General features: G+C 34.1%; 1 protein-coding gene across 1 annotated transcript; it reads right to left on the bottom strand.

Annotated features, from left to right (window-relative positions):
• Positions 1-2,913: 2,913 nt before the first annotated feature.
• LOC102598172 (uncharacterized) lies at positions 2,914-10,527 on the bottom strand. The gene is made up of 17 exons (XM_006349569.2): positions 10,168-10,527; positions 8,258-8,362; positions 8,065-8,136; positions 7,802-7,949; positions 7,534-7,616; positions 7,368-7,423; positions 7,142-7,278; positions 6,939-7,029; positions 6,791-6,856; positions 6,483-6,705; positions 5,395-5,496; positions 5,062-5,147; positions 4,846-4,968; positions 4,095-4,164; positions 3,930-4,021; positions 3,596-3,700; positions 2,914-3,413 (listed from the first exon to the last, which is right to left on the bottom strand). Exons 1-17 carry the CDS (start codon positions 10,490-10,492, stop codon positions 3,300-3,302), a joined length of 1,998 nt encoding a protein of 665 aa, XP_006349631.1. The 5' UTR covers positions 10,493-10,527; the 3' UTR covers positions 2,914-3,299.
• Between the last annotated feature and the right edge of the window lie 2,858 nt (positions 10,528-13,385).

Raw genomic sequence — 13,385 nt, forward strand, 5'->3', positions numbered from 1 at the left:
CGCATTACTCTATCAGGCGCGTGCACCTTAACAATCTCTAGGCAAAGCATAGGCACGCATGTCATCCATAAAGGCTCATCGACCATACAATAACGAGGCAGTGTATGTACAATCTCATTATACGGTGTCTATCAAAACTATTTTTGAAATATAATAATTAGATAAAATCAACATTAACCTCTTAGTATACAAATAAAATTATTATTGATTACTTTTATATAATTTACTTTTATATGTAATTTATGTTTTTTTTTTTAAAACAAGTAAAGAGTTGCAGAAATTATTTGATGTACCTGATCCTCCGTCATGCAGTCTAGCTGGTCTCTAATCTGTATAAGAACATGATGTGACTCAGTATCTCCTATCAGATCTACTTGCAATTAATCTCGCAAGTAGACGGTAATGTTATGTATCCTCACCTGACCCGCACCATCCATATCAGTAGGTGTTATGGCGCATCCTGTGAGTGTCTCTAATAAAGTACACCATGGACGAATCCTCCGTGCAGCATCCTGTATGTACACAACATCACCGTCGATGCGCAAACCAAACAAGACCTGCACATCATGCAATGTAATCGTGACCTCACCAAAAGGTAATGGAAGCAATGAGTCTCCGGCCTCCAACGCTCAACCATAGTTGTAACAAGGGCACAGTCATACTGCATCCTGCCCACACAAACTACATCATACAGTCCGGACCTACGTAAGATCTCCTCAACACGTCCATGAGGTCGGTGCAAATGAAATAAATTTCAGGCATCATTCATGTGCACCGTCCTCATAAGGCTACTAAATGATATCTCACCTTTCCATAGCAATTCTGATTTAAGCTCATGTTGAGAGAGAAGAAGTGTACGATCAATCGATCCAGAGATTCACAACACGCTCCATTATATACTGTAAGAAAAATTCTATTAATTCGTTTAACATAATTATATCTTGACAAACTAAACCGTGAACTATCTTCAAACAAATAATTGTACGAGAGTTAAAGAATCTCTAACTTCAACAAGTCAATTCAATGTGTTATTTGTCGAGTCAATCACAAGAAAATAAAATAGAAAAAAAAAATAACCAAAAGAAACATATGCCTAAAGAGAAAGAGAAATAGATCAATCATGGGCTTTTGAGAGCCACATACCATAAAACACATATAAGGCTTTTATCATTTATGTTACCAAAACAAATTTTAGATATCACATTTACTGTTTTGCAGAAAATGTCATATTGTATGAACTTGAGTACAAAAATGTCAGCTTTAGGGACCTACTACTCGTGTGAAATTGTCAAGCCAAAAATAAGAGGATGGATCCACCACAATTTAACCATAAGGACTCTCAATTATTAAATATAAAAAAAAAACATGAGATGGAAAGATGTAATTCAGCAGTGGCGAAACACTATTTTTGCAATACCAATTCAACAGTGTAATTCCTTTTGCTTCATTCGAATTAAAGATTTTTTTGTCTAACTCAATATTTAGTAATTGAATGCACATTGTATAAGACTTGCTGAAATTTTGAACAAATTACAACATCATTTCAAATAATGAATATGAGATGGAAAAAAAAAACCTAATTTATATAATTTGTAGGGTCGGATTGTTGTGTTGTCGGGTTGTGCTACTCCAATCTTTCAAGATTTTGATTTTTTAGTGTTGGGTCGCTTCAGTTGTCAGATTGGGACCATCAAATTAACATCTTTGAAGTGAAAAATCGTTTGGAAAATGAAAGTGAACCATGAAAATGAAAGGGAAGAAGAAGAAAGTGAAAAGGTAAAGTAACTTTTCTTAAAGTGTAAGATTTTCTTCCACTTTACAAAGTGTAAGAAAAACTTACACTTTACAAAGTGTAAGAAATAGTTCCATTTTACAAGGTGTAAAAAATAATTCTGTTATATATTAAAATATACACGTTATGAGATTAACGGAAAACGTTTGGAATATTGCATAAAACATATTTTTTTTTCTTTCACTAAGCCTATTTTAGTTACTTACTAGAATAGTGACTTATTTTGATAACTTTTATCTTTTTTGTGACTTATTTAGGTTCCAAACCCGTAAAATGACTTCATGTTGACCCATGTTTGACTGATTGCTTCTGCCACATGTCATCTTATTCGCCCATCTGTCCAGTTTGAATTTCACCCTATACATTATAAATATTTATAGATTTGAATTCATGTAATGTTGGTTTAGTTTGAACAGGTTAAAATACACCTTATCATTGTACTTCCTCTGTCGCAATTTAGGTGACACATTTCATTTTTCAAGAGTCTTTAATTTTGATCAAGAATTTGCTCATTGAATTTTTGAATTTTTTAAAATGAAATTTATATATTTGTAAACTACGTAAAAAGTATTATAAGTCACAATTATTGACAATTCAAAATATTTAAAAAATATATGAAAAATTTACGGTCAAAGATAGACTTTTTTGAAACTCGAAATTTGAATGTGTCACATAAATTGAGAAAGAGGAAGTAGTATATAAGTTAATTTCAACTTTTGAAAATTACCAAATTGGATATGTGAAGAGGTGCACTTTTTTACCTCTTTTACTTATTGTTACTTTTAGTATGCCTAGTCTGAGTCCCTCTTTTGTAAATGATAACCGGTATAATGAAATTTGGTTGAGTATAGTCCAAATGTTTTCAGTTAAAGCAAGCATTAGAGAATTTCATAGTTATGTACGAAAAGGTTAGTCATGTTAACCTAAAAGGAAATTGATGATCTTTGTAAATTGTAAACTGTAGAAAGAACCTCCTGTCCAACTAATTGTGCATAACAATGCAATGCAAAACATGAGTGAAAACGATCCTTGAGTTTGTTATATAGAGTGGGATGTAGCTAGTGATGCTATTATAATGATATCTGTCAAAAGTATAAAACTTGCCACAGACAATTGTGAAATCATTGGATCACTGAGTAAATTCTTGTATACAGCAACTCGTTATTTTTTGTTTACACTAAAAGTACAATAAAACATGAGAGTTTTACATTCCGTCCTCGTTACTAAGAAACTAATACCAGTTTGTTTCACAGGTCATGTTCAACTCCAACAACAAAAAGGACATAAATGAGAAAAGGTTCAAGTTTAAACATAATTCATGTTTATTGTCTGGTTAACAACACAGCATAGTTCAAAAATTTGATTCTTTAGCACCATCTATAGGGAGATGTGGACAAGGGCGAACTGCAAGTTTCTTATTAAGTGGCGGAATCCAAGATTTGATGGAAATGGCAACTGGAGTTCTCACACTCTCACCCAATGAGGACAGTCACGATACTGGTTGTACTTAATCAAAGTAGTCAATGTGTGTGGGAGTTATATCATCAGCCACGGCAAACTGTCCAACTGATCGAGCAAAGAACACCATTTGTTGCTCCAGAGTGAATTTTATGCTTTCCGCCTGTGAAAAATCTGGTCAGTTAGGAACTCCCAAATTCCATGCTTCAATTTGAGCATAACACTCATTTTATTACTTTGCGCAATGACAAACCACATTAAAAAGTAGCAGTAGCATCATAAAATGTTTTATCAATGTGGAGAAATGGTAGAAGTAAATACATACAAGTGATGATTAGTTCTTACCTTACGAAATCCATGAGATTCTCCTTCATATTCCACGAGAGCCACAGGTAACCCCTTTTTCTTCAAGGCCTCATAGATTTTTCGGGCCTGTTCTGGCTGGACAACCTGTAAACAAAAGTTTCTATTTTCCTTACAAGGTGCTTCAATAATTGTATAGTTGTTCGATGTAAGATACTAGTTTTTCATTGCAAAATTGAATAATACGGTTCAATTTCCTTTCTTAAAAAGAGTTTAGTTAAATAAGAATGTTACTTACTCAACAACAGCAGTTTCCTGCCATTAATAATGCAGAGTAAAATGAAAAAAAGAAAAAGCACAAGTTGCAGCAGTTTACCGTGTCTTCTAACCCTTGGAACACTATTATGGGGCAAGAGAATCGATCAACAAAGTTGATAGGGGACCGCTCATTTAAAGCGATTTCATTACCTGTATTAGGAACAACAATGTTAAATTGTGACCAAAAATAGTTGTAACTATTTAGTTGTGAATAAATAATTACCAGCTAGATTAATGATATAGTGGGATTCAAATTTGTGCATATGATCACTCAATGACTTCAAATCACCAATCTGTTAAAACAGCAGAAAGAGTGTCAGCTTGTGACCAAATTCCACCAGAACCATGTTTTCCAAACCACTCACCCCCTCCCCCAGTCCACTAGTGCAGTAGAGCATAGGAGGTAAAAGTCTGTGACAAGAGAGCTGATAAACTGAGCATAATGTAAACAGTGTTCTCCAATAAACTTTTCAGCATATTCAAAAGGAGATGCAGAGATGGAACAACAACAACAACAACAACAACATACCTAGTGAGGTCCCACAAGTAGAGTCTGGGGAGGGTAGAGTGCACACATACCTTACCACTACCTTGTGGAGGTAGAGAGGCTATTTCCGAAAGACCCCCAGCTAAAATGCAACAAACCCAAGTACAAAAAAGAAGAAAACAGTGCAGAAATCATAGAAACTAAACATTGCATAGCCTACAAGAAAGGACATAGAGAATCAAGTAAATGCAATTAAATTAAGCCAGTTATTCCCAAGGAAAACAAACATTAGTAAATATGATTAACCATCACTTAAACTTCAAATTATGCCATCTCATTGTCCTTTTTCCCGTTTTATCCTTTAGATACGCTCGCATGATGGTTCATGGAGTGAAAGCATTTTACTTCGGCTGAGCCTAGCACTAGTATACCATAATAACAACAATTGCGCTCCTTAATACTAGATTGATGTTGCATATTGACTTACTCCAAATAAAGAAGCACCAGCTCTGAATGTATCTCTGAAAGCAAGAGTAGCTAATGTTGTGTAACCGCCAGCAGAACACCCAGTTATGCAAAGGCGCTTTCCATCAACCTTCCCCTCATCCACCTAAATCAACAAAGCTTCCTAGTTAAAACTCTTAACGTAAAGAAATGAGAAAAATTAACAATTAAGGGCTAGTGATAATTTACTTTAACTTACCAAATATTCAGCACAAGAGCAACAATCATTGATGTCAACGATTCCCCACTTCCCCAAAAGGCGTTCTCGGTATGCCCTGCCATAACCTTGAATTCAAATTTATGAAGACTTAGTTATCTTATAGAGAGAGGGACAAGTAAACTTTCAAACCTTAATGGAGTTTAATGTATCTGAACTTAATGGACTGAAATATAGGATAAATTTGGAAAGTTTATGCGCAGTAGATAAGATACAGCAGAATTGGATAACCAATAAACAATAAATGAAAAGTTTGTCCGGATCCAAGAAATATAGAAGTTAATAAAATAAATTGCTCAACCTCTGATAACATACCCGTACTTCCTCCATAGTTAACATCCACAAATGCCCATCCTCGACTAGTCCAATATTGGATGCTAAGATTTAAGGTTCCATGTGCCTCGTCAGTTGGCCCTCCTGTAACACACATGAGCAACAGTCCAAAATCGGTTAACCTTGCGCATACTCGGAATGAATAGAAGATTAATGAAGCAGTTACTCGTAGCATCTTTGGAAGTTTCCATCTCTCTGTTTATGTTGGCTATATTCCTTGCTTGAACCAAACAAGAGATATTACGAAACCAAACCACAGAATTGCATTTTAATAATCTGGAGTCATTCACTGTATGCGAGCTCAATTGAGGAAGTGCTGTAAGGTGTAAGTACGCTCTTTCATATGACAATTACGAACAGCAAATGGCTTACATAATTTCCACATTTTAATGATCAAACTATGAGCTAGAAGTAAATGTGGTTATTATTTTAAACAAGTCTTCATATTGCTACCGAATTTTATATATAAATGAATCATATGCACATTTAGAATCTGGAAACTATCAACAAAGCTAAATAGAGAAATGAATTGATCTTGCCATTGAGATAATAAAATCAGTCTCACCATGAAGCAACATAATGGTTGATAAGGATAAAAGAGAACAGAATTATTTTCTCACTTGGACACACAGAAAAGACACACACACACACTTATCTGGATAGCCCTGTATTCACAATACATGTGTGTATCTACATGAGCATGTGTGCATGCGCGCGCTCTCAATGGTTAGTAGACTTGTAGAAAGGTCAGCCTTTAAAATATGTTCTGCCAGAAAACAGCTAAGAAGACGACAAGCACTTCCCTTTACACTAAGCCACTAACTAATGAAAAAGAGAGACTTTTCAGTACGAAAAGAGAAGAAAAACGTTGTATTTCCTTTCGTTGACAGCTCCATTCATGACTCTTATTTTGAAGATGTGAAACTGGCCAACAGCATTGCCATGTAATAAGCTTTTAATGTACAATGCCTAGTACCTTAATTTTTCAGCGCTTCAATCAATGTCATGGAAAACTAAATTAGTACTTGGTGCATAATGAATATGACTTTAAGGAATTACGAATCATATACCATGGCTTTCTAGCAACAGTGGAGGTTTTTCTTCTTGACTACCATTGTATTCTGGATTACACGGAGGATAGAAGTATGCATAGGCAATTTGACCAGCCACATCTGTTGGAAATTCAATAAACTCTGGGCGGCTAAAATATGGTATGTACTTGTCAATGTCTGAAGAAGATGACCACATGATCCTGAAATCTACAACGTTTGACATACGATCATCTAGTATCACCTGTTGCAAAGCGTGGAATTCATTAAGTCAAATTGTGGAAAATAGTTATTTGAAAAAGACACCGTTACAGAAAAGAAGAGATAACCTTTGCTAAAGAAGTAGGAAGAACAGAAGATGCACCCTCAATGTAAAGGATCTGTCCACTTGCGACCTAAACCAACGTTTTAAGCAGATAGTTACACTTTCTGAATGTTACACCAATAAGAAAATCAACAATATAAGCTGCAACTCACAATATTTGATATGTAAGTGAATGGAATGTCAACTGAACAGAAAGAGTTCTTAGCTTGATTTATAACACCAAGATATGACTTTCCATGTTGCCTGCAAGCCATCATGGATGAAAGCGATTTTATTAGACATGTCAGCTTAACTTGAAGAAAGGCTGGGGAAACAATGAAACAAACTGTGATGCCATTGCAGTGGAGAGAGAGACCTGTAGCTGCAAGCAATAATTGTTGATTCCTCTTTCCGCTCAATGATGTCATAACATCGATTTCCAAAAACCCAAAATGGTCTTGTGAACTCAGCGTTCAAAGAGTAAATTGCAAGGACCTCATTTTTATCTTCAATCTGATGTAGAAGTAATAAAAAAAGATGAACTATCAACCAACACCAAGAAGTGCATAATTCGCAAAACTCTTGAGGTGTAGTGTATTTACCCATTTGTATATGTTCCAAAACCCTGTATTTCTATCTGTTATGAAAAATAGTTCCCCTGCAATAATTAAAGGAGGCCGCTTCAGATATTCAAAGTCAAATCGAAGGTGGCAGTTATTCTGCTTTTGGAATGGGGAGTAAACAGCAGAATATTAAAACTTATCCTGCCTTTGGACGACCATAGAGGCTCAGTTGGCGATTCCACCAGAGTATGACAGCCACCAGCAACTACTACTCGCTTCTCGATGTCTCTATATTAGTTAATTCAACCAATTGTTAACAACTTATAGCAAAATTGGATTCAATGTGCATGAAAACAAAAGGAGGGAGAACATCTGACTAGCAATGTGGAGAACGTTGTCATTATCTCTAATAAAGAGAGGATGTAAGACGACTTTCTATAATCAGTAGAGAGAATGTAAGAAGACCTACTCACCCGCTCTCAGATATATACCCGACCCAAAGCTCTGCTTTATCCCAATGCATGTTAGGGTGGCTCCATTCTATCCAGGCCAAACGTTCCCCTTTCAGATCCATCCGTGGGAATGCATAGAAGTCATTCCCACTAATCAAGACTTTTGGTTCTGAAATTCATAAATAAAAGCAGAAGCAGAAATTCATTTACATTCTCCATTTTAACATAATAGATCAATTGATTCACAATTACCTCAAAGCCTTTGCAACTTACAATTTACATACCTTCAGTGGTGTTATCATTTAGGACCACACTCACAATCTCATTAGTTGGCTTTGCATCAACCCCTCGATGATCTATTTGTAGATAGAAAAGAGCAAGAATATACAGTTACAGCGAACAAGACTGTAGAGAAAATATCCTTTCCAGAATTATTTAAACAAAACATGTTGTGATTATAAGTAAAGATATATGTACCTTCTCTTACAGCAATATAACGGTTCAAACGACCATCAAAGACCCCATCAGCATATCTTACATGAGGTCCCGCATAATCTGGAGTTATCGGCACTGGACCTGAATCTATGATTAACAAATTATCAATTCAATCTGCCCTATCACTCAACTTCTGTGAAATTTAATAGACTTGCTACTTCATCACTTCAGTTCATCACGGTATTTTTCTTTTTCTATTTCTTATTTGAACTGTTGGGCCAGGAATTTAGGGTTTTGGGGAGAATTGAACTGCTGAGTATGGATAGAGTAGAGAATAGGGATTTCAAACAAGAAGTTGTTATTGTGGTGGGAGTAGTTGTTTAGAGTTCTCTATTATTATGGGATTGTTGTGTCCTGCCTCTTTGAATAATAATTTCCAACAACTTCAGTAGTTGTTGGAACAAATCAATAATTGTTTAATTTTTTATGTCATGTGTATGTAGACAAATGAGCCATACACGTGAAAAAAAGAACTTAGGACATCTTCAGCTCCTTCTAGCAAAAGACCTTGCTGACCAGGCAAACAAAGATGAGCTCGCAGTTCAGGCTCCGGCAACCGAAGAAACAACAATTTAGGATTCGGAAAATGGCGAGGTGCCGGCTGGAGAAGAAGAAAGACATGCAATTATTTGTAAAATCCAACTGGACAACAAGAACGAAATGAGAGAGAAGTAGTTGATACATCAGTTGTGGATCCGACGATGATCTCCGAACGAAGAAGCAACAGATCAAATGACGATGAGGATACACAGTCATTTATAGGGACTGACATTGATGATGCAATTAATACGGACAAAGATCTCGAGAGTCTTTTGGTTCCTGAATCTGTCAAGAGCATTGACATTAAAAAGTATGGTAGAAGAATATGTTGCTGCTTCTTAGCTTGATCAACACCCTATTCTTGTAACACTAGAAAAACAATTTATCTCCTTGCAAATCCCCATGATTTTCCTTTACAACGGAGGGAATGTTATGGATATGTTCTAGGAAAAGGTTTTAAGGAATTCAGAGAAATGTCGAGGGATCATCGCAATGAAAATGATTTAAAGGGAAGTAGTTTCGTGCAATTCTTAGATCTGAAGCTGTACGGTTCTCAATGAGATTATTGCATGATCTTCTTCACTGGACTTCTGCAAGAAAAACAAGGAGTTTTTGTGCAGTTACAATGGCATGCCCTGCTTGTATTAGCAAGAACGAATTTGCCCTCGTAATTTGGACTCCGATGCCATTCTCCTCCCCCTATGAGAATGGGAAATTAGCTTTAGCACAAGTGGAGGGTAAGAGATTATTGAATCTAGTGGGAAGTGTGTTATGCTGTTGTGATCCTTCAAAAGATCGATGATCCAACATTCAAATAAAGGCACATAGCTTCCCTGAGCTTGGTTTGCTTCTTGAACAACATTGTGTGTGTAAAAGATGTAAACAAGGTAGTTGAAGATGATTGGATCAGATTAACATAAAGAAGAAATTCTATCATGCTATCAAACAAGCTAGGACCTCACCGTTGAATATCTACTGAAAGAATTGAAACCAACCAAAGCCACTTATAACTTCTATGGCTTCCCATCAGCGTTTGTGGTAACTAATTACAATGTTATTTTGAGTTCAATAATCATTTTGCTTTTATGTTGTACTAATTGCATTTTACTCATCACACAATATAGGCTTTGACATTTAAAGCTATTCCACCAATTTGATGAATGGCGAAGGATGCTTCAACTGCGAATCCCCCTTTTCCAAGGGAATGGAGGGCATCAATCTTCAACCCTAGAATAGCTTCTACTCTTTTGTTAGCTACTACACTAATACTGTTCCATTGAAAAGCTTAACACTTCGATTCTATTTTGTATAATCAGTTTAATAGTACATAAAATTATTAATGGATAGCTAACCTGAAGAAGTGAGAGTCTGTTTGTACAATCTCTGGTCATCAAAATTGGAGAAAACAAGTACATCTCCAGAAACCCCAAAAGATCCACCACCATATTCATGAACAGTGTTTCGAACATTGAAGTCTTTTGGTGTAATATCTTCCCCTGATTCTTTAACAAGCACAGCTCGTCCAGACTCAGCAGGGCGAGTCTCCAGCCATATTAAGTGGCCATGAGAGTCTACATTGAAGCCTTCAAGGCGTTTATCGGAACCCGAGACGATATCGGCAGTGATTGGTGACTTCCATGACCCATATGGAACACTATTTTTTTCACCAGTAGCCATAGTATCTTCAATGATCTAAAGGTTAAATGAAGTGAAGTAGCTCTTAATTCTTATATGGGGATCAAACAGAACAAAATATTCGAGAAAAGGACCAAAATTGTCCCTTGAATTTGCCTTAACACTCAAAATGATCCTCAACTTTTCATAAGGAGCACCAATAGTCCTTCTTCTTTCTAAAAATGGTGCAGTTCTAGTCTTCCTAACATTTTCTGTCAATTTACAACGTTTAGCTCCTTTTGTCCATTCATTAAGCAACAGTAAAAGTTAATTATCAAGGTCACCAAATAAATTAATTTTGATTGGCAGGATCCATTGTATTATTGGCTCCATTTATCCATTACTAAAAAAATTACTTAGTTTCTCACTTGATGTCGGGATATCCATAATGGAATTTAGCTATGTTAGAATCGCATCGCGTAGGGCTCCATTTGATTTGCATACCCAGGGTTAGAATATGAAACCTTTGGTTATGAGAGAAGCAACTTCATCTACTACACTACATCTTTTAGTTGCATAAATATACTAAATTCTTTGTCTAGAATTTCAGAAACACGCTTCATGTCTAAAACAAGAGCTTGTTAGTATCAATTAAGCATAAAATTATAATTATTATCGGGTTATGGTTACTCGTAAAGAAAAAACATAAATCGTCGTAGAATTGATAATTCAAAACAAAAAAATCTAAACCATTACCAAATTGTAAACTTTTTGAACGGTGGATCATTCAGAAACAATTTTCTATTAAGATGTGTGCATACTCTATTCTTTTCATATCCCATTTATGAAACTAAACTTGATATGCTATTATGTTTACCAAATTATAAATTTAATAAATCATTATGGATAAACCAATAATATTTTGCCAATTTGAGTTATTAATTTTGATTGTGTTTAATTTTAAGCAACCCTACCAAAGGATCGGAGGCAACACTAACATAATTATATAAATAAATCTACTCATAATAAATTATTTATTTAATGCATGACACACATGTAAGCGGCTTTCATTAGTGCTCCATATGAAATGATAAGGATCATTTTGAGTCTTAAGGTAAAGATAAGGGACAATTTAGTCCTCAAAGTGGCTTTGATAGAGAATAATAGTTAAAGGTGACAAAAAGTTTCAAAACTAAGAAAATTTGATATATATTTTTTAAAATTATTAAATAGAAGTGATTAATTTAAGATTAATGTTAGTGATATTAATTTTAATATAATGGGATAAGGGTATGAAAAATATCCAACTTTGGTCGAATTTGCTATTGCGATACTAAACTTTCATGAGGACCTATTACCTCCCTAGACTATTTAATACCGTATTTTAAACACATATATTTGCCCACGTGGACATAAAAAATAATGCAAAATTATAAATAGTAATGTGTCCACGTGGGCACATATATACCTTTAAAATACACTATTAAATAGTTCAGGGGTAAAAATACGGTATTAAATAGTCTAGGGGAGGTAATAGGTCCTTATGAAAGTTTAGTATCGCAACAACAAATCCGACCAAAGTTGGAGTATTTTTCAGACCCTTATCCCTTTTATTTACACAAAAATCTTATATATTTTCCCCTCTCTCCCCTATCCTCTCAACGTGGCAAAAATCACTTTCTCATGAATAATTTTCATAGAGAGTTCCTAATTATGAGACCTAAATATATCAACAAGATATAATTGGTATTATTAAATATTAAATTAAACTTAGCACGCGCCTCTTGGAACTAATAAGTAAAAAATATTAATAAAGACAGTCTAAACATCATCAACTATTGAAACTGGATCAATTATTTTTCTGTAGATTTGTATAACATGTGAGTCTACATAATATGTGAGGAAAGTTAGAGTTTCTTTTAAGCTCTTTATCACTTTTAAATTGTTTTTCGTTACGTAGGAATCAAGAAAATGTAAGAGCAACTCAACAAAATTGATAACTAAAATCAAACGTTAAAATAATGCCCAAAGATAATTAATAAATTTTTATATATCTCATGTGATTTTCTTAAATTCTTTTTATAAAAATAATATCCCAATTAACTTTTATATATTTGATTATTTATTTAATTATCTACCCTTCTCATCATTAAAGTTATTTATAAACAAGGGTTCAACAATACTTTTATAAGAAGCATCCACATTCAAAATGACATTTATAAGTTCTCATCACCTAATTCTTCTCACTATCCTAATTTTGTACTCCCTCCATTCCATATTAACTTAAGCTTTGAGGTGTTTCACACCCTTTAAGAAAAGTAGGCTAGGACATAAATTGAACATACTTTTCCATTTTTACCCTTATTAATTATTGTCAAAAATAACTAAACATTAATTATAATAACTAATTCCAATACTAACTTAAAGGGTAAAATTGGAAGAATATTTTAAAAATAGTCTTGAAGATTGAAAACTTAAGTTAATTTGAAAAATAAAAAATGGCTCAAAGCTTAAGTTAATATGGAATAGAGGAGTACTACTAACTAATAGATGTTAAAATATATACATATATTAAGAATGATTCAAGTCTATTTGAAATTGAATAATAATTTGGTGCCTTTTAAAAAAAAATTATATGACCACATGGTATAATTTGATCCATTGTTAATAAACAATAATTAATTCAATATCGTCTGTATGTTTCTATTATCAACATCATCATCAAATTGTTCTCCTTTTCCTCCACATATAGCGTATTTATATTATATGATTCAAGTATTTAGCTAAATAATATCTATCTTTTCTTCTAAATAACATCTGTCACACTTAAATTAAAAAAGAAGCATATATCTTTTTTTCTAAATAACATCTATCATACTTAAATTAAAAAAAGAAGCATATATTTTTTCTTCTAAATAACATCTATCACACTTTAATTAAAAAACAAGCATAAATA

The sequence above is a fragment of the Solanum tuberosum genome, unplaced genomic scaffold, assembly GCF_000226075.1.
Source record: "Solanum tuberosum cultivar DM 1-3 516 R44 unplaced genomic scaffold, SolTub_3.0 scf00112, whole genome shotgun sequence".
Lineage (NCBI taxonomy): Eukaryota > Viridiplantae > Streptophyta > Magnoliopsida > Solanales > Solanaceae > Solanum > Solanum tuberosum.